Below are 23,282 nucleotides of genomic sequence, written 5' to 3'. Positions count from 1 at the left end.
ATGAACGTTCGACCTTTTGTTCAGTTAGACAATCTCAACCCTGCTTTAGACCATCAAAAGATAAGAGTCCGTATCATAAGACTTTGGAAATCATTCAAGTCCCTTCAGATGGTCTTCGTTGATAGTGATGTAAGTTCTAATTTTAAATTGAAGCATCATGTTTATTTGAACTATCTATGAAATTAGTGAATCTGGATATTAGTTTTATAACTTCGAATCGTTATATTTAGGGTACAAGGATACATGCATCTATTGAAGATGGTTTGTTCAACAGGTTTCAAAACCAGCTCGCTGTCGGCGAGTCTAAAATAGTCGATACGTTCAGCTTAGTGGATTATGCTAGTAGTTATAAGACAAGTTCTTTGGGATTTAAAATCGTCTTTTATAGAACTACTGTTGTGAAACCATGTGATGAATTCCCCGTTCGTGTTCCAGAAAAATATTTTCAGGCGTTTACTACTATCTTATCTGGAGAATTAGATAAGAATATATTGTTTGGTGAGTTGTTAATTTACTTTGTTTGTAAAAGTTAGATTTACATGAAAAAAACAAAATATTAATTCATGATTTTTTTTTGTAGATGTAATCGGCCAAATTGTCAGTGTTGGAAATCTTAATAGCGTCAAAATGAAAGGGAAGGATAATGTCAAATTGAGCTTCGATTTGCAAGATTTAACGTATGTAACTTTAGTAAATATTTTGAAAATTAGTTTAATTTAAAATAAAATAACTAAATTTTATTCTTTTTCATGCATTCGTAATATAGTGGAACCCGGTTAAATTGCACGGTGTGGGGGGATCTTGCAAAGGACTTTGATACACAAATAAAAGAACATCAAGATACTGTTGTCGTTTGTGTAATACGATTTGCATGCCTGAAGGAATGGAAAGGTAATATCTAACTTTCGTAAAAAAAAGGGTTAAAGCTTATGATTGTCAAATATAACGTTGCCAATTAAATCCATGTTACAGGGAATTATAGTATTTCCAATGCGTTCAACTCTACCGATATTCTGATAAATCCAGTTATGTCTGAAGTAGACGCGTTTCGAAATAAGTAAGTATATATATGAATATATATATCCCTTCCATAATATTCTGCAAGACATGCTTTAATCATATACATATTCTTATTATTATCATAACTATATAGGTTGCTTACCGATGCTGTTGATTTAATACAACTTGATGATGACCCAAGCCCTCAGAAACCCAAAGTGACATTATATGAGGAGTTTTTCATTGTGAACGAAAAGAGTACTATGGACCAAATCGTTTATGCACTTGAAGTAATGATTCTAATGTAAAATTAATATCGTGATCTTATTTTTTTCTGAATTATAAATGGGAGAATAAATGTTGAATTATTTCTTTACAGGCCTGAACATGTGTGACAATCGCGACAATTCACTCTGTTGAAGTGTTGCCCAAATGGTATTATATTGCCTGTAAAGTTTGCAATAAGAAGGTGCAGCCATATCCACCAGAATCTCAAGCTGGAAAGGATTTACTTTATAGTTGTGGAGTTTGTGATTCTGACGTTATGGAAGTCGATTACAAGTAAGTTTCAATTAGTCTCTTAAAATTTTTAAAGAATTGTGGATTATAACTATACGCACATTTAAGTCATACCAAACTATTTTAAGGTATAAACTCATACTTCGTGTTGGGTACGGAAGTTCACAAAAGATTAAGCTGCTCTTTTTTGACGGTCTTGCCCAACTATTTATTGGAAAAAAAGCAGAAGAACTAGCTTTGGAAAAACCTAAAGTAAGTATAGAATCATTTGAATTCCTTTTGGTTTAAAGTTATAAAAACAAGTATTTAATCAAGATTTGACCTTTATTCAGGACGATACTGCACCTATTCCTGGAAGTCTCTCTGCCTTGGTAGGGAGGACTATGCTGTTTAAAATTTCGATTACAATCAAAAATTTAAAAAGCGACAAGTCTGCTTATGTTGTCGAAAAGTTTTGGGAAAAGGAAGACATGGTTGTGCAATTTGGAAAGGTACTAAAATAGACAAAAAAAAAGAACAGATATCCATAATACCATTATGAATTCTAAATCTTTTAAATCTCAATGTATATAATTTCAATGTAGGAACTGTATGGAAGGAATGAACTTTAGAATAATTCTTTGGATCTCGACGACCATAAGTTGCAAATCGCACCAGCTGAAATGAGTTTGACTTCATCTAAGAGAGATCATACAGACAGCAATGTTGGAACGACTGGGGGTCATAGCATGACGACAAGGAAAAAAATCAAAACTGAACCTCGAAATTGAAAAAGTTGCATCATTTCAAAACATGATATTGGTTAATTTTTATTTTCAACTTTATAGTTTAATTTTTTGAATTGAAAGCTTTTATTTATTATTTTAGACAATTAAGATCGCTTTCAAACATCTTAGCGTGTTTGCATTGGTCAAACTTAAATTCTATCAATTACTATAATTATGTTACAATAAATGAATATTGAAGGTATATATAATATAATTTAAATAAGATCATATTATATAATCATTTGGGAAATAATAATAGTTAGGATATCTCTAAACCCCAACCTAAATCTTTTAACATAATTTAGAATTCCATAAATAACGATAATATGTTAAAAATAAAAGGCCAAATTTAATAATCTGAATATTCAATATGAAAATCTAAGAAAGTGATCATTAACGAATATGTTAACAATACTTTTTATATTAAAAACTTAATGGTAATCCTGAATATTTTGCTTATTCAATACGAAATTTTAGGAAACATAATATTATCGAATGTGAAACTTATCTTCTACATGTTATATGTATAAATATAAAAAAAAATCTTAACCAATTCTTAAGTTCTTGCTGTTTGATGTATAAGGTAAAGCAAAAATCAAGCTTTTCATTATTTAGTATTATTGAAATTACATTCTCATGTTTCAAATGTATACGTGCAGAGTCATAATGAAACGTTTATCTGGAGTTTGTCAAACCACCAAAGAAAGATCAGGACCTGATGAAGATGCGCTCCATTCGCAAATTCAACCAAAATAATTTGTTTTCTTTTGTGAGGATCGCATTCCGGAACCAGTTAAAAAAAACAGGAAAACCAGAAAAGAATCAATTTCTTCTGAAGATAACTCATTGGCTCATCTTGACGTTCAAAATACCATTGTTGACGGTGAAAATAGTATTTTGAAATCAACAAACAAGAAATCTCGATTTCAATCCTGGATGGAATACAATGTCATGCCTATCAATGAGTCAATCAACACATATGATAAGGATGTTACTGGATATTTCTGGTGTGTGAAGAACAAGAGATATGTACGCAAAGATCTAACATGAAAAAGGATAGACTTTAGAATATCGTTTTTGAAATTTAATTTTAGATTTAAATATTAAATAATAATCAGTATTTTTATTTATTATTAAGATCACGATATTAGAATAATTCGTTATGTTTTTAAAAGGGATATTATCACTTTTTAATGATTATCAAATGTTAGTTTTATAACACAATGAAATTATCTTCCTAATTAATAATAATTATAATATGACAATTCAGCGGAAAGTTCGATAATAGTATAATGGAAAAAAATAAAATATAGTTTGACATGTTTTAAAATTTTGTTATAATAATTATTATATAAAATTAGAAAAATATTTAGATTAAACTAATTGTACAGTAATGACCCGATCAAGATTTACAAAATTATGGAAATAAAACAAAAAAAAAATATTGACAAAGACCAAGAAAGTAAATTTCAAAAAATACGTAATAGATATTCCCATACATAATAGAAAGATAAATAACATATTTTTTAAAAAATATTCAAAAAAGTTAAGAGGATATATAGATACATATGTCAATATTCGTATATATCAATATTTAGTACATTTTAGTTTGCATCATATATACGGCACCGTCTTCCAATATAAACAAACCTAACAGCGAAATTTAGAATAAAATGGTCAAAATTACTCGATTATATGAATTCTTGATCGTACTTTGAAATTCATTTTGCAGATTGCTACACTTGACGTATTATAATGAGACCTTCGAAGATTCCATATCGGAGGAAGAATGTAACGACACATGCCGTCTCTAGAAAACGTATAGACATTTTCTATTCTTTACATTAAGAGATATGTTTCATTCGAAACTAATAGATTGCACGTAACAACATTATTAAATTACAGGTGTTAGTTCTACGATAAATCTTCCTACTTTTACGAATGCACTGAATTTTCAGTATCCTGATCCACATAAGATGGCAAGGTTGAAAATAATGCAAATACTAAAGTCTAAACGGGCACAAAGGAAGAAAAAAGGTAATATGTTCGGGAAGTGATTTCAAAATGAGTATATATATATATAAAATACATATAAATGCTAAAACTAATCCAATTGTTACCTATGCAGAAAATTTCCTTCTTCCCGGTTTACAGGAAGATTTCGCATGTTTCGTCGCAACTGATTCGGATACGAACGATGAAAGTGATTCAGACAGCTCTACTAATGGGATTTCATTCGATACTAATGAAAACAATGCGACATCTGAGACGTTTCTTGGCTTTCCTCCCGTAAAAGCTAAGTTATTAAATAATGGTATATCTCGATGCATATCTGATTCGTTATACGCAATTTGCATATCTAACATATATTTATAATAATTTTTTTAACAAAATGTTTATGTAGGTTATTATGATGATGGAGATCCTTATTTTTTATGTGATAATTGTGGAGCATATATAAGGTATGGAGAACGGGTGAACAAACAGACTAAAAAGGCAAAGCCAGATTTTTCACTGTGTTGCCATCACGGCAAAGTAATACTTCCTACTTTGAAGATTGCGCCTAAAACATTATTATTGTTGTTTTATAATAATGACGATAGGGGTAAAAACTTCTGCGATAACATACGAGCGTGCAACATGATGTATCCTTCACATCATTAGGTTGGAAAATTAACCATTCAATAAATAATGGTAGAGGGTCGTATTTATTTCAGATGTGCAGAGAAAACTATCATCTTATCGGTGATATCTTGCCAGAACCTGGAAAGGAACCAATGTTTTTGCAATTGTATATACATGACGTATGTAACGAGATAACTAATAGAATTTCTGCATTTAGATAATTATATATATTGATAAATATGTATTTAAATATTTTCCATATCTTAATTATTTGTTAAATATCTTTAGCATAATTTGATGTATCTACTAATCATGATTATTATTAATTTTTGTGTTTTGTTGTTGATATAGATCATCAGGATCTTCTGGAGATTTAAAACATGAGATTGTTGGACTATTAAAAAAGATGCTTGATAGTCATAATCCGCATGTTAAGGCGTTTAGATCGGCACGTGAAAGATTTAATATGGAAGAAGGTAGCAAAGGTTTGCGATTAATATTACCTTCAGAAAGAAGTACTGATGCAAGAACTCATAATCTTCCTACCAGTAAAGAGGTCACTACTTTAATACCCGGAGATTTTACGGCTGGTGTGAATAAACGTGACATTGTTATAGAAAGTCGTTCGGGCAATTTACAGAGAATAAGTGAGCTTCATACCGCGTACTTGCCTTTACAGTACCCATTGTTGTTCCCTTATGGTGAAGATGGATTCAGATTAGGCATCGATATAGGTTTCATGGATACCCGTGGACGTAAAAGGAAAACCGTTACCATGAGAGAATTTTATGTGTATAGAATATTTGAAAGATATGAAGAGTCTTCGACTATTGATATGGCAGGCAAATTATTCCAGCAGTTTTTAGTCGATGCATTCACTACCATCGAATCGAACAGGTTGAACTACATATGGATTAACCAAAGCAAACTCCGAACTGAAAGAGTCGATAAAATAATTGAAGCTGCTGAAAAAGGACATGAAGATCTTGCACAACATGGAAAAAGAATATTTATTCCGTCATCATTTACGGGTGGAAAGAGATATATGATGCAACATTATCTTGACGCCATGGCTACTTGCAAGTATTTTGGATTTTCTGATCTTTTCATAACTTTTACGTGCAACCCAAGGTGGCCTGAAATAGATCGTTATCTAGCAAGGCATCGTCTTAGTAAAGAAGATAGACATGATATATGTAGTCGAGTTTTTAAGATGAAACTTGATAGATTAATGGACCAAGTGAGAAAGGAAAAAACTTTTGGTATCGTAAATTCTGGTATGTATTAAATAAATTTTAATTATTATTATTTATATTAGTTTTGGAAAAATATAACTTATTAATGTTTTTCAAAAAATGTTAATTTGTTTTAATAATTTTCAGCGATGTATACAATAGAATTCCAGAAGAGGGGTCTGCCTCATGCGCACATGATTTTGTTTTTACACCCAGACAATAAGATGCGTACATCAGACGACATTGATAAATACATCAGCGCTGAGATTCCTGATAAAGAGGTGGATAAGTATTTATACGAAGTTGTTTCTGATGTGATGATCCATGGTCCGTGTGATCATATGAATAGAGATAGTGTCTGCATGAATAATGGGCAATGCACAAAATTCTTCCCAAAACCATTCATGGATAATACTGTTGTCGACGATGCTGGCTATCCAATATATAGACGACGGAACGATGTGAGAATCGTGGAGAAAAGAGGTTTTCAATACGATAATAGTTACGTTATTCCCTATAATCGTGATTTATCACTCCGTTTTCGTGCTCATATAAATGTTGAGTGGTGCAACCAGACACGTTCAGTAAAGTATTTGTCCAAGTACATCACTAAAGGTCCGGACTATGTTAGAGCCGAAGTAGGAGAAGAAGATCAGGAAAATGAAATAAAAAAGTTTTTCAATTGCAGGTAATAACTTATTAGGATTGTCAAACATTCTCATATTAAATTATACGTAACAAACTAATGCAAGATTTTTTAGGTATGTATCTGCATGTGAGGCTTCTTGGCGAATCTTTGCTTTCCCGATTTGTTATCGTACTACAGCCGTAGAAAAGCTCCCGTTTCATCTTCCAGGACAAGAATTGGCTATTTACAACCAGGATGATCCAATAGAAGATGTATTGCACCGTACAACAAATAGAACTTCTAAATTTTTGGGCTGGATGGAATGCAACAAGATTTATCCCCAGGCCAAAAAACTTACGTATGCTGAATTTCCATCTAAATTTGTGTGGAATAAGAGAGAAAAACTTTGGAATCCAAGGTCAGAGAAACAGAAAAGTTTTGCAATAGGCAGAATTACGTATGTACCGCCTTCTGTAGGAGAAGCCTATTACTTGCGAGTTCTGCTTAATAAAATTCCAGGACCAACAAGCTTTGACTATTTAAAAACAGTCAATGGTGTACTTTATAAAGAATTCCAAGAAGCTTGCTATGCATTGGGATTATTGGATGATGATAAGGAGTACATTGCAGCTATAAACGAAGCAGGTGAATGGTGTTTTGGGGAATTTTTAAGAAAGTTATTTGCGATCCTACTGTATACAAAGAGTTTACCTGTTCCTCTTGAAGTTTGGAATAAAACAAAAGACATCTTGTGTGAGGATATTTTGTTTAAAGAAAGGAAAAACAGGAATGATCCAGGTATTTCAAAAACTTATTTACTTTCATGCAAATATTTCGTTTTCGAAGGAAGAAAATATAATAAAGTGTTTTAAATTTTCTGTGGTAGGTCTAATGTTGTCACGGACTCAGATAGAAAATATATGTTTGACTGAAATAGAACTTATGTTACAATCGAATGGGACGTCTCTTACGGCCTTCGAGAGAATGCCTAGACCAAATGATAGTATAATGAACACATGAGTAAATAGGCTTATCGCAGATGAGAGAATATATAAGCCTCATAAACAACAGGAGTTGTACGATGAGTTGTTACCTATGCTAACTAATGAGCAGAGGCGTGTTTATGAAGAAATTATTCACTCTGTGAATCACAATAAAGGTGGTATGTTTTTTGTCCATGGTTTCGGAGGTACTGGAAAAACTTTTATGTGGACTATTCTTGGTGCTGATATAAGGTCTAAAGGTAATATCGTTCTTAATGTTGCTTCAAGTGGTATAGCTGCTTTGATTTTGGAAGGTGGTAGAACGGCTCATTCAAGATTTGGTATTCCAATCAATCTTAATGAATATTCTGTGTGTTCGATAGATGCCGAATCTGATCTTGCTGATTTAATTAGAGAAGCAAAGGTCATAATATGGGACGAGGCTCCGATGATGAACAAGCTTTGTTACGAAACTTTAGATAGGAGTTTGCGAGATATAATGAAGTGTGACCAGATTTTTGGAGGTAAAGTTGTTGTGTTAGGAGGTGATTTTAGACAGATTTTGCCAGTTATTACGGAAGGAGGAAGGGTAGCGACAGTTTTAGCATCTATCAACTCATCTGTTCTTTGGAATAGTTGTAAAGTTCTTAAACTTACCGAAAATTTGAGACTTCGCAAAGCACGTAATAGTATGGATGCGGGTGCTCTTGCTACTTTTTCTAAGTGGCTTCTTGATATTGGGGATGGCAAAATTAACGAGTCAGATAGTGGGGATGTGGAGATAGAAATTCCGGATGATTTATTAATTAATACAAGTGGTAATCCTATTGAAGCAATAGTTAAAGAGATCTACGGAGAACAATTTACAAGGAGGACTGACCCAAAATTCTTTAGTGAAAGAGCTATTCTAAGTCCAAGAAATGACGATGTTGATAAGATAAATCAGTTTATGCTTTCTAAGCTTCCAGGTATGCAAATTAAATAGGGTATAGAAATTTACTTTTTTAAAAATATTCTAATATTCAAAACATATACAAATTTGTAAATTTTTATTTACAGGTGAGGAGAGACGATATCTTAGCTCTGATAGTATTGAAACGTCTGATACAAGCGGACTTGATGATATGATCTACACTCAGGAATTCCTAAACAGTATTCAAGTTTCTGGACTGCCAAGCCATGTGTTGACTTTGAGAATTTGAGCACCTGTCATGTTACTAAGGAATATAGATCCTAAGGGAGGTTTATGTAACGGTATGAGGCTAATTATTACTCAGATGGCCAAACATGTAATCGAAGCAAGGATTGTGACGGGAAAAAAGGTTGGTGATCGAGTACTTATCCCTAGAATGTATGTTAGTCCATCTGATGGAAAGTTTCCCTTTCGTATGAGACGACAACAGTTTCCTATTACCGTGACGTTTGTAATTACTATAAACAAGAGTCAGGGTCAGACGCTAGAACATGTTGGATTGTTTCTGCCGAAACCGGTTTTCACACATGGACAACTTTATGTTGCCTTCTCTCGAGTCACAACCAGGAAAGGATTGAAGGTGTTAATTACTGATAAAGATGGGAAATGCCAGAATAAAACACTTAATGTTGTTTTCAAAGAGGTTTTTGAAACTGTTTAATTATTATGTTTGTAATTGAAATTTGATTTGGATTTTAGATTAAAATTTATTTTATATATTTTATATAATTAGTTATACAAATTTTTCGGATCTTAAAAATACAATGTGACTCATAATACTCATTATAATTATATGTAATATAACTAAAATGGTGGTATTGGTAAGTAATTAAATATAGAATATATTTACGTAATGGTAGAAAAATATTGTTGACTGTATGATAAAGTCTAAATTTTAACAATTAAATCTCAAACACATTTAACTTAGAATCTTGCATCATGTCTATTAAAAATAAATTCTGTCTTTCATTTGTTATCATAATTTTATTAATAATATATAATAGTGAAAAAAAAAAGTGGTACGCAACGTTTAATCGTGCCTCTTTGTTTTCTTACAGTTCTGAAATCCCCTTTTCGTCTCCGACAACTGAGAGAAAACAGAAAACCCTAATTCGATAGAATCATGAATATCGATTATATTTCTGATCTTCATCCGGGAAGAACCAACTGGTGTATCCAAGCCAAGGACTTAAATTCTTGGTATGTCTACGAATTCTTCAGCAAACGAGTTCTTCTACTTGTGGACGAAAGGGTTAGAGAATTTATCAAATGATAAATTCTACTTAAATTTGTTATTTTAAGAGTCTTATCTATTAGATTACTAACACAATTTTATCAAATTTTGAAGGGTGACACAATTGAGGTGGCCTTTGTTCCAACAACACTAAAAAGCTCGGGAAGTATATTTATGAGGATAAATGGTATGAGATTAGGACTTTCAAAATCATCAATCCAACCCTTAGAGAGAGGAATACTCATCATCCTTTCCAAATCAAGTTTACGGATGAATCAACCATAATTTAGTTAGAATCAGCAAATTCGAAAAATTACTTCCGATTTGAAGATTTGTGTGATATATATCGTTCAAGAATCCATCATCCCATCTCTTTTGGTACGTTTTTAATATACGATTTATAATAATTTCAATTATACCATGTGGATAAAGATTTTTGCTATCTTTGTGTTGGTTAAGCTTCAGACTTTTAAGAATTTTGGAACTTTGTGAATTGGTCCCTCCCATATAAAGTACAAATAGAACTTTTACATAAGTTTAGAAACAAATATTCTAAGATATTGCTATCTTTGTGTTGGTGAATCTTTATACTTTTCATAATTTTGGAACTTTGCGAATTGGTCCCTCCCATTTAAAGTACAAATGGTACTTTTACATAAGTAATTTATATGGATGATAGATTTAGAATCAATTATTGATAGATATTGATATCTTTGTGTTGGTAAATCATTATACCTTCAGAATTTTGGAACTTTGTAAATTGGTTCCTCCAATATAAAAGTACAAATAGAACTTTTAAACTAAATAGTTTTATGTAGATTATAGATTTGGAAACAATTACTCATCTTATTGGAATAAAAAAATGATTTTTTGGCAAAAAATAGATGTTTGTGGATGTGTAGTAGCTGTAACGGACAACAGAGAACATGCTGGTGTAGTTGTTTTCACGCTATTAAATGGCAGGTAAGACACATTTATTCCACATATCATGTTGCTAATAGTTTTAATTCTCACTCTTTATAAAATGTTTCTACTATCTTCATCTGTAGGAATGAATCTATCAAGTGCCGTGCAGTAAACAACTATGCTACCCTTTTCATGTATTCATGGGAGTCGTCAGGATGCCATCTCACATATCATAACGAACCGGTGTTTTGTGTACTGCGTTTCTGGAGGGTTGGAGAGTATGAAAGTATGACTGTTAATAGCACTTACAAGTTTTAATAAATGTTAAAGACTGACTATTTTGTATACTCATTTACTAAACTTTTATAACACTGTAAACATCTCTAGGTAAACCGTGTATTGAAAACACATTGGCCTCCTCCAAGATCTTTATAAAACCGGATTTCGAAGGACTTGAGCATCACAAGGCTATGTAAGTTAAAATGTTTATAAATACCATGTAGTAAATCATGCTAGGGTTTAACTTATGAATGTGCTTTCTATATATTAGCTCCGAATTTGCTGGACGCTATTACATAAAACGTGTACTGGAGCATGAAGAATAATCGTATACGGGGCTTAAGGTGAAGGCAATTTATTTTTTAAAAAACTTTTATGAATATGTGAACTTTATAACTATTTGTAATGTTTTTATGACCTCGAATTTATATTACTTTCAAAAATAATTTCTATATTGTCTAAACGTAGTAAATTATTTTGACGCAAATCCTTATCCATCATGATTTAATTAACCATACCGAATGTATTGGGCTCATCGAATTCATGAAAATTGTATTTGGGCTTCAAAAGAATAATATTAAAGTTTACATAACTAAGTCCATTTTTAAAAGTGAAATTAAATACTTAAAGTACAAATCAACTACTAAATTTGTATATTTCTAAAAGTAACAACCCTTAAATTTATTAGTTTAGTTATTGATCAGAATTCGACTTTAATCTCTTTAAGATACAAAACTTTAAAGGTTTGAAACAAGTTTTCAATATTGCTAAGAACATTACTTCTTTAAAAAAAGTGTTATAAACCTATTATATGGAAGACAAAATTAAACAGAAGTCAATTTCCATCACCATACAATATTCTTAACTAAACTAAGTAAGATTTCTAATTACTTGTCATCTATTTTGAAATATGAATATTTCTCATATTTTTATTGCAGTAGGAATTGAGATCGTTGGAATAATTTATGGTATATGCGATTAGTAACAACCTTAATTCAAGCAGATTGTATAATTGAATATAATACATTATAAATATGAATTAATCAATTATGCATTATAGTTTCGATTAAATAGTTTTATTATATTCTCAAATTTAACCAATGCATGTATGGATGCAAGTACAAACAAAAAAGATTTTTGTTATTTTCAAAGTCTTCGCATTGATTAAATCAATTTCGAACTAACATTACGAAATTGTCATAAATTTTTACGTAACTTCCAATCACTCTTTATATTCCTCTTTTGTAGATATATCCAAGATAAAACATTCACTATATTCTAGCCTCTCACCTTTCATCGTCTTTCTTCTTTCTAAAAAAAAACCAAATACCAAAAAAAAAGATGGTTGCATACATAGAGGATTTGAACCCATCAACAGATAGGTTGAGTGTTGCTGTAAAAGTATTGAGACTGTGGATACCCGAAATCGTTATAATGCAGCCTACCTACATTTGTTTGATCTTGGTTGATGAAAAGGTAACATTCGATTTATATCCATCATCACCTTAAATTTAAATCTGAAATTAGTTTTTTCATGAATTATAGGGAAAAAGAATTCAAGCTAAACTCAGAAGTCAGCTTTACTTTGCTGAGTACATAGACGTGTTGCAGGAAGGACAATGGTTTCTTCTTTACAAGTTTGATAGGAGTTATTAGCATAATACGCAAAAATATACGTGTTTGGTTTATGCTAATAATCAAATTTGATTTTAACATGCGCTCAAGTGCCCAATTTTGATATTAATCAGATCATGACATGTGTGATATCTAATATTAAATAGATTGTGATATATGTATGTCATAAACTAATTTAGTCACAACATATATTTAAGTATATCTAATATTAAATAGATTGTAACATTTGTCAAAGAGTTTTCTCAAAACTTATAATGATTAAAAGAACAAACTTATATATACTAAGAGAATTTAATATATATATATATATATATATATATATATATATGAATCTAACTGAAATAAATAATAAAATATACCCAAATCAGAAATTTAATGGTGAAAACTGAAAACATATGTAATGTATTGTAAAATGATATTCAAATCATTGTAGCATTAATTAATACATATGCCTTTTTCTCTACATATTTTTATCATCTTGTATAGAAAATAGAATGGGGAATTGCATTGTATAGCCCAAAAAAATTTAATAATTCATTGAATAGCTATACTAACCCTAAAAAGGTGATATACTGTTTATTTTATATAATAATTACAAGATTAACCCTTTATTATTATCCTCTACCATCCTTCTCTACCACCACTTTCGGCCACCACCTCAGGCCACCAACTCTGGCTATCACTTCCGGCCACCTCTGGCAGCCACCACCTACGGCCACCTTCCTTTACCACCTCCGGTCACCACTACCACCTCCGACCATCACCTCCGGCGGCCACCAACTCTGGCCATAACTTTCCGGCCACCTTCCTCCACCAAACCATCAATACTCCAATTGGTAAGTTTTACTACCCCTTATGTTATCACCAATTTTTTGAATTAATATGCTATACCTTTAAATACATTTCCAAATTTGGCTACTACACTAATTCGCCCAAATAGAATACTACTAGATTAAGACCTGTGCTAGAGCACGGATTGAAATTTTTTTTATTTATATTATAATTTTTTATATAAAATATTATTTATGTGATAGTTTTAAAAAGTTTTTTGGAGAAAACATTATGCAATATGATATGTCTATATTTTGTCTCTCCTTAGCATGTATTTGTCATGCACTTAGGTAGGATAACTCATTGTTTTGCATCATTTCCTAGCCTCTTTCATACACTTTGCATGTTTAGGTAGTTCTTGCATGTTTAGGTAGTTCTTTCATACACTCCACTCGACCCAGCTCGAGTAGGCACCACTCCCCTCGACCCAGCTTGACCCGATGCACACTGACTTGACCGCACACGTCAGGAAGAAAGACGTTCCAATTTAGCCAATCCGATTCCCGAACCGACGCTCTATCCTGTCGTTTTTTGTTTTAGGGTTTTCCATGTTTTACTATAAATACATTTTGTTAAGTTTTTACTCAGACATCTCGTTTTTTTTCCTTTAGGTTTATATAGCTACCTAAAACGTTTTGAGACTTTGTAATCAGATTGATTTTATTGAGTTTTTGCATTGGATTTCTTATACAAAGTTGTTCATCCCATTTTTATTCATCTGATGATACTTGATTCAATGTTTTCCGAGTTTGTATCCTTGATGACGATTTCTGGATCCAAGTAGTGTTAGAGTTCTTGAGGATGGGATAGATTAGGTGGATGATCTTAATATGTAGGGTGTTTAAGTTTAGATTCGTATGATTCCCTTCTGGACTAGAGTTAGAAATACTAGTTTCTCTCTTATCAATTGGAACTAGGTCTTAGACATTTCTGCACCCAAAAGATGTTTGATGAAATGTCTGACCAACTATTGCTAGAGACTTGCATTCATAGCCTAAGAGATTAGTTGTCTAGGGTGTTCGTTGACGTGAATGAACTGGTTCGTCATGCCTGCTCGACCATGTTTCTCTAGCGAGAGCTAGGTTTGGAAGTGGTTGAGTCTGAGTAGTTTCTGCCAAGAGATTGGATTAGCTAAGTCGTGATGTTCATTGTTTAGGGATAGTTTGCTTGTGGCATGTTAAACGCTCTGTAGACTAGGAGACTCTGCCGACATCAATTACTCCCATCCTTAGGACTTCTATCTTTCTGATTGATATTGCATTCATGAAACCGTTTCTGATCTTGCTATCTAGTTTATGCTTAGAATCGTTTTTGCTTTTACTTATTCTTGTTTGCTTCTTGTCATGCATTTTTGTTTCTAGTTTTGTAGTTCATTTCCGTTTTGCATTCTGATCATTCTAGGATTGTTAGACAAACACTCTTTTTGAATTGGCTTAACTTGTGATACGTTGATTGCTAGCAACATCCCATTTGGATTGACACCTACTACACTACATAAGGTTAATTGAACCTGCTAAGACAGACACACAAAAATCCTAGTATCACAATAAAATCATATGCTAAATATGATTGCTTGAAAAAAGACACTTATTTTGTAAGTTTTATATTGTTAATGATTTTAGATAATTACCCGTGCTATAACACTGGTTAAATTTTAATTTATTCAAAATTTTGTATATTTTCTATTTTAGAATAAAATTTTAATATGTTGTATTAGTTTATGTATGTGAAGTTATTTCAACAATGTATATTCTACATCATAACTTGAATGTCATTATAATACATTTGGCTTTCAAAAAACGAGTTATTATATTATGAATAATTTAATATATTGTTATACTTTTTATTTTAATATACTTGGTTTCTTGAAATTCTTTCATATTATAGTGACATATTATTGACATTGCTATAACAAATCAATTTAGAGTGTTTATAGTTTTTAACTTTTATATTAAGTATCAATATTTCAAAATAAATTATTTAAAGTTTATTATATTATATAACTATAAAATTCAAAAAAAAAATGAAATTGAATTTAAATATTCAAATTTTGACCTTTTACTCAGTAAATTTTTTAATTCAATAGATATTATTTTTAAAGAATAATATTACTAAAGCTTGAATATTTTATAGATTGAACAATTTATATTTGTTTATAAAAATTCAACTTATGGTATATCCGGAAATAAAACTATTTTTTAATTATAATAAATAATATGATAATTTATTTGTTTCACAAAATAGACTCATATATAAAAATGAGAGGTGAAGTATAATGATAACTAACTAATTAATATGTTAAGTTAGATATAAAAAGATTTTAATATTGATGAATAGTTTAATAAATAAAATTAATATGGTAAGTTAGATAATATCCAATGATTCTTTAGAATATTCTCTTTAAGATTTTCGGAAATAAATTAAAGTTGCACCCAATATTTAACTTGTAACTAATTATTCTATCAATTAATCTGTAACCTATTTGTAACCAACTTATTAAAATTATATAGTCTACAAAACAATGTTGTGTACTTCTGTTTTATTATAAAGGGGATTTAATGAAATAATTTTTTTTTTGTCAAAACACGTATTTTATTACTTAAAGGAGTTAAGGTTTAAACATGCATTGCTTAAGCTACAAGATAAAAAGGCATTCCCCAGTTTGATTTCTCATTATCTTTATTTTGTGCTATAGAATTTGTTTTGTCATATTTATTAGTGTTTTATGATTTCATTATTCGTTTCTTTAGTTACATTCATTTGTTTCTGATAGTATATATTTTTGCATGGTTATTATAACTGCTTTCTATAATTTTTTACCTCCACAGACATGTAACAAACAAATAACTTGTACAGTTACAACTTAAAAACGTGAAAATAATTTTTGTTATCGTATTATTAATTATTTTTATAATCATTTTTTTGTTAATAGAAGATACCTATTAGTTTGATTTCTCATTATCTTTATTTTGTGCTATATAATTTGTTTTGTCATATTTATTAGTGTTTTATGATTTCATTATTCGTTTCTTTACTTACATTCATTTGTTTCTGATAGTATATATTTTTGCATGGTTATTATAACTGCTTTCTCTATTTTTTTTATCTCCACAAACAAATAATTTGTACAGTTACAACTTAAAAACATGAAAAGAAATTTTTTCTTATACAAATGTTGTGGCTATTCTTTTACTCTCAGTTTTTTTTTTAAATGAAGATTCACCTTCTTTTGGTTGCAATGTTTTATATCTCTTTCATGCACCATTCTTTTAAAATAGGTGCTTGGACAGCAAAAGTAATTCAAATTTTTTACCATCGTCATCCAAAAAAATCAATAAGTTCATTTTCATTCTCAGTTTTCTCTTACACTTCATCAAAAAGTGCATATGTAGAAGAAGAAATATTACCTCAATTTAGAAAAAATTATGCAGCAATATTTCTATGTTCTATAGATAGTTAAAACAAAAGTAAACAATTTTGTCGTTGATTAAAAATTAAAACAATATTAATTAATATAATTCATTAAAACTGAAAAAGAAAGGCACAAAAATATAATAAAAATATATAAAAATAAAATTCTATCTTAACATTTTTGGAGTACATTTTTGTGCCATTTTTTTATCTTTGTATCCAAACAAGTCCCAATTAAATTATCTACAATCCTTACAACCAAACACAATCATTTCCTTATTTGATAAAATTAATTTCAAATTTCCTAAAATATATCTACCTAATTTAAAGCAATATGTTTGAATTATTTGAATTACTATTTAATACATAAAGTTAATAAAATATTAGATTTTTTTAAGCATATGATGTGAATTTTTATAAATGGATATATATTTTAAAAATCTATCTTAACATTTAGAAGTATATTTTTGTGCAATAATCTTTTTTGAAATGATTTTCCAAAAAACCATGGTCTTAAACACTATTAATCGCCATAAATTTGATTTTAATCATAGTTCATTGTATTTTTGACCATGGTTTAAGACCATGCACAAAACCATTGTCTTAAAACTAATTCGATTTTAATCATCGTTTATTGTATTTTTAAAAGTACACATAATTATTGTTCTTTCAAAGTCAACCCATAAAATTATATTAACAAGTACTGTTAATTATTGTAAAAACACCAAAATAATATATATATATATATATATATATAAGTGCATTGATATTTCAAGACAAAGAAATTGACTATGGGGTAAATTTTGCAAATACAACAACATATATATAATATTATAATATTTATATTAACTAACTAAAAAAACATGATTATATTAGTATACTAACCTTGTTAAATGATTTATGAAAAGGAATAGACCCGTGGTGTACCACGGGGTAAATCCTTGTAGTAGATTATAAAGATAACTAAAGATAAGAAATCAAAAATTTATTAGTTTCTTATATAATATAATAAAACTAAAATAGAAATCAAAATTTACCGCTATGCCGTATTTGAATTACTTGAACCTCTTATAAACATAATAATATGAATATATACAAACTAAAACCAACATTTTCTTCCATATCTTCAAAAGTGATATAAATAAAATATTTGAAACACAATCAGTTATATAGAAAAATGATGTTATAGAATTCTAATTTTTATGGGGGATTTGATATTTGATGGTGCTTAGTTAGGTGTTTGCAATTTATAGGAAATTTGTTGATAACAAATGTGTAGGTCATGCAAAATTGAGTGAACGTCACAAAACTAATTTGAGTTAATGGTGTTTTTAATGCATTTAGTTATTTTTCAATGTAAAAAAAAATTAGAGGTTAAAGGTCCCAAGAGATATGAAAAATGTTTTGATAGTATAATTAGTGGGTTAAATGAGTTAATTATAAATTTAAGATGATTAAAGTTATAAAGATTATAATACAATTACAAATTTCTAATGCATGGGTGAGAGACGGAACTCAACATAAGCTGCATCGACAAACAAACCAGGAAGTTGCATCGACCGACACCAAACCACTGCATCGACCGACGCTGACTGGGATGCATCGACCGACACCAAGCCTGCATCGACCGATGCAAGACTCGACTGCATCAACCGATGCATGCTCGACATTTTTTAAAATCCTTAATTGCATCAATCGATACTTCCACATGGCATCGACCAATATCGTCCTTGCACTGCATAAACCGATGCACATAATGCATCGACCGACGCACATAGTGAATCGACCAACGCACATAGTACATCGATCGACGCACATGCCGAGCATCGTCTTCCCCGAAGCTCCTCGTCAGATCTTCATTCCTAACACATCAAACTTGATCCAATGCCACAAAGAAGCCACATAAAGCCCCATGTGACTCAAAAACATTCTAACAAGCAAAGGAATCTACCACATAATTCATAAACACGAAAATCAGAGAAATCTCAAACTTAGATAAGCCATGGTCATTCACTCACCTTTTCCAAAGAAGATTATGACTTTAAAACCAACGAATACACACTCCTAGCAAGCTCCTAACATGAACCCAGCTACAGATTTCCACTCCACCAGCAAGATCTCTTAGGAAAAGGCTCTAAAACTCCAAACTCTCTCAAGAACAACTTATCTCTCTAATTTCTCTCTGAAAGTGGCCAAACTCCACGAACTTCTCCTTAAATATTCAACCTTAAAGTTTTCCCAAAAACAAAACGCAACAAAACAAGTGTTTAACTTAACTCAGCTTGGAAAAACCGACCTTGCATCGACCGATGCACTTCCCAAACCGGGAATCCGGTTTGTGGATGTTACAGTTACTAATTGAGATTGCAAAATAATTTAATAATATTGTTGCATAAAATATTTAGAGGTGTTGATAACAAATTAAATATATGTTCTTTATGTAGGTAATTTACATTCAAGTGCATTAATTGGGTGGTCAACCATGAACGTGGTGGAGAAAACATGACCCAAATAGTTTGACTTAATTTTGTTTTGAATGCATATAATTGAGTTTTAATCTTGATTTGAATTTCCCATATATGTTTTACTTTCATCCTTGCATTTACAGATGATTTATTCGAGTCTTATGAGGATTTACTTATGCTAAATGAATAGCTGATTTCCTCAATCTTCACCATAAGATTGTAAGTTCATATTGGCTTGCCTTTTCCCGTATTTAGCTCCCAAGAGGCTCACAGATTTCTATTTTATAAGTGTAATTGTCAATTGACGGATCATCAGTTAATTTCCATGATTGTTGTTGTGGCTAGAGATGATCATACGAGTCAAATGAAGTGGTTTTAAGGCCTATTTAAAAGTCTGTACGAATAAAATGAATTGTTTTAATTTAGTGACATTTGTCACTTTCTGGTTGAAAATATTTGGAGGAATCCTTTTTTGTTATATAAGATACTATTGTAAATTTTTTTTTGACATCTCAATTTTTTGTTATATCATATAATATGCTGAATCTGACTATATTGTTATTTTTTATCATACGTAATCAAAATTTGTTTATGTATATTAATTTTTTTTTGTCAATATGTATGTTTATGTTGTTTTGTAGGCTTTCTCGATCAAGATGATTTTGATAAACATTTGGTACATATTTGGTCTATTAATAGGCCTCTTTTGGATTTCCGAAATAATATAGTAGGAATACACAATAAATAATTGTTGAATTCACTTCTATCAATTATCCAAACACATCTCAAACCATCGTATCGTAGCAATATAATATAATCATACTTACATACATAATTTGTTCTTAAATAATCTTATCATACATAATTTGTAAAAGCTCTTATTCAAGAAAAATTTATGGCTCCTTAGCCATTTCTTCATGATTACGGTCTGTTGTAGCCAGTGCCGGCTTGAGAGTATTTGATGCTTAAAGCAAATCAGAAATTAATGGCCAAATTTTTTTTTCATATGACAAAATAATATAAACTTAATTTGAGTCATAAAAGTTCAATTAAAAAGATGTTAACAAACATCAAAAGACTTGTAAATGTATGAGTAAAGAAGAAAAATTGATAGAGATTGAAGAAGATAGAAGAAAAGTTTTTACCAAGATGTTTTATTCAAGTATAACTAAACCGTTTGGTTTTTACTTTTTACTGGTTGTTTTCGATCAGTTACTCTTTACACGAAAAATCAAAATTGAAATATTTGATGAATTTGAGTAATGAAATCACCGTAAAAAGTAGAAAAAAACTATATCGATAAAGAATTAGTGAGATTTATTCATTATCCAAACACATTTTAAACCAGTGTAGCAATATATCAAACATAGAATTTTCGTCAATACATATGCTTATCACTTATACTTTGTAATATGTCTTATTCAAAGAAATACAAATTCCCGTCAGAGCATCCACATTAGTCTAGATACTCTAATGGTATCTCACATATATATAATATCAGTAGTTCCAATATATTATAATTAAGTTAAAGAGTTAAATTTTAAATCAACAACAAATTTGAACCAATCATAAGTTTATAAATATCATCAAAGTATCTCATGTTTTACTCACTTCGGACTCTCCTAAACCTCACCACTTGGGTTGGCCGGCTTCTTCTTACTTTTTGGAACCTGATTATTAAAGAAAAATATAAGTTTATTTACACCTAACACATCATCAATTAGGTATTACAACTTTGTTATAAGATTTACGTACACTTTTTACAGAAGAAGCATATGCCAACAACAACACCCACCAATGCTAAAACAAGGATGCCTAGCCCCAACATCACCTCCACAGCCATTTTCCGTTACTTGTTCTTGTTCTCACTAACAATTATTTTATGTATTTTGTGTGGGTTATGATGATCTTATTACAATCCAAATGTTAGAAGTACTCATAGCAACATATAAAAGTGGTATTTTATAATCAAATTTGATTTTAACATGCGCTCAAGTGCTTAATTTTGATATTAATCAGATCATGACATATGTGATATCTAATATTAAATAGATTGTGATATATGTATGTCATAAACTAATTTAGTCACAACATATATTTAAGTATATCTAATATTAAATAGATTGTAACATTTGTCAAAGAGTTTTCTCAAAACTTATAATGATTAAAAGAACAAACTTATATATACTAAGAGAATTTAATATATATATATATATATATATATATATATGAATCTAACTGAAATAAATAATAAAATATACCCAAATCAGAAATTTAATGGTGAAAACTGAAAACATATGTAATGTATTGTAAAATGATATTGAAATCGTTGTAGCATTAATTAATACATATACCTTATTCTCTACATATTTTTATCATCTTGTATAGAAAATAGAATGGGGAGTTGCATTGTATAGCCCAAAAAATTTAATAATTCATTGAATAGCTATACTAACCCTAAAAAGGTGATATACTGTTTATTTTATATAATAATTACAAGATTAACCCTTTACTATTATCCTCTACCATCCCTCTCTACCACCACTTTCGTCCACCACCTCAGGCCACCAACTCCGGCTATCACTTCCGGCCACCTCTGGCAGCCACCACCTACGGCCACCTTCCTTTACCACCTCCGGTCACCACTACCACCTCCGACCATCACCTCCGGCGGGCACCAACTCTGGCCATAACTTTCCGGCCACCTTCTTCCACCAAACCATCAATACTCCAATTGGTAAGTTTTACTACCCCTTATGTTATTCACCAATTTTTTGAATTAATATGCTATATCTTTAAATACATTTCCAAATTTGGCTACTACACTAATTCACCCAAATAGAATACTACTAGATTAAGACCTGTGCTAGAGCACGGATTGAAATTTTTTTATTTTTTTATAATTTTTTAATAAAATATAATTTATGTAATAGTTTTAAAAAGTTTTTTGGATAAAACATTATGCAATATGATATGTCTATATTTTGTCTCTCCTTAGCATGTATTTGTCATGCACTTAGCTAGGATAACTCATTGTTTTGCATCATTTCCTAGTCTCTTTCATACACTTTGCATGTTTAGGTAGTTCTTGCATCATCTTTGAATACATTGTGCATTATGGAGTATTTCAGGTGTATAGGAGATGTCCAGACGGTTGGAGTCAAATGAAGCTTTAGCACCACTCCCAGAACTAACGACACGCGACTCGATCGACCTACACTATCTAGCGACCCAACCTTCCACGTATTTGATCGAGTCGAGTGAAGATTTTTCTTTGGGATTCAGCTTTCGACGTCCTTTTGAAAGTTGTAGAGAATTGCGTCATCTTTCCAATGCCGTTTATGTCAAGCCAATCGGAGGAGTGGTTCAAGAGTTATCGTCGTTTTAGTGGATGCATATACACCCAGCTCGAGTCGACGCCACTCCACTCGACCCAGCTCGAGTCGGCACCACTCCCTTCGACCCAGCTTGACCCGACGCACACTGACTTGACCGCACACGTCAGGAAGAAGGATGTTCCTATTTAGCCAATCCGATTCCCGAACTGACGCTCTATCCTGTTGTTTTTTGTTTTAGGGTTTTCCATGTTTTACTATAAATACATTTTGTTAAGTTTTTACTCAGACATCTCGTTTTTTTTTCCTTTAGGTTTATATAGCTACCTAAAACGTTTTGAGACTTTGTAATGAGATTGATTTTATTGAGTTTTTGCATTGGATTTCTTATACAAAGTTGTTCATCCCATTTTTATTCATCTGATGATACTTGATTCAATGTTTTCTGAGTTTGTAT

The 23,282-nt window shown here is 30.7% G+C and overlaps 1 protein-coding gene, 1 long non-coding RNA gene and 1 pseudogene across 2 annotated transcripts; 2 read left to right on the top strand and 1 right to left on the bottom strand.

Annotated features, from left to right (window-relative positions):
• Window positions 1-4,949, top strand: LOC104714923 (uncharacterized; annotated as a pseudogene).
• A 367-nt stretch (window positions 4,950-5,316) lies between these two features.
• On the top strand, window positions 5,317-11,474 carry LOC147937613 (uncharacterized). Its single transcript, XM_087465192.1, has 10 exons — window positions 5,317-6,187; window positions 6,293-6,833; window positions 6,907-7,418; window positions 7,813-8,046; window positions 8,140-8,180; window positions 8,271-8,724; window positions 10,848-10,926; window positions 11,013-11,155; window positions 11,257-11,341; window positions 11,420-11,474. The coding sequence occupies exons 1-10, from the start codon at window positions 5,317-5,319 to the stop codon at window positions 11,472-11,474; spliced, it is 3,015 nt and encodes a 1,004-aa protein (XP_087321318.1).
• Window positions 11,475-20,838: 9,364 nt separating this feature from the next.
• LOC147937612 (uncharacterized) lies at window positions 20,839-21,428 on the bottom strand. The gene is made up of 2 exons (XR_015567263.1): window positions 21,246-21,428; window positions 20,839-21,160 (listed from the first exon to the last, which is right to left on the bottom strand). It is a non-coding gene; the product is annotated as an uncharacterized LOC147937612 (long non-coding RNA).
• Between the last annotated feature and the right edge of the window lie 1,854 nt (window positions 21,429-23,282).

The sequence above is a fragment of the Camelina sativa genome, chromosome 9, assembly GCF_030686135.1.
Source record: "Camelina sativa cultivar CO46 ecotype springtype chromosome 9, ASM3068613v1".
Lineage (NCBI taxonomy): Eukaryota > Viridiplantae > Streptophyta > Magnoliopsida > Brassicales > Brassicaceae > Camelina > Camelina sativa.
The sequence above is the reverse complement of the archived record's forward strand: the minus strand, read 5'-3'. Positions and strand labels throughout refer to the sequence as shown.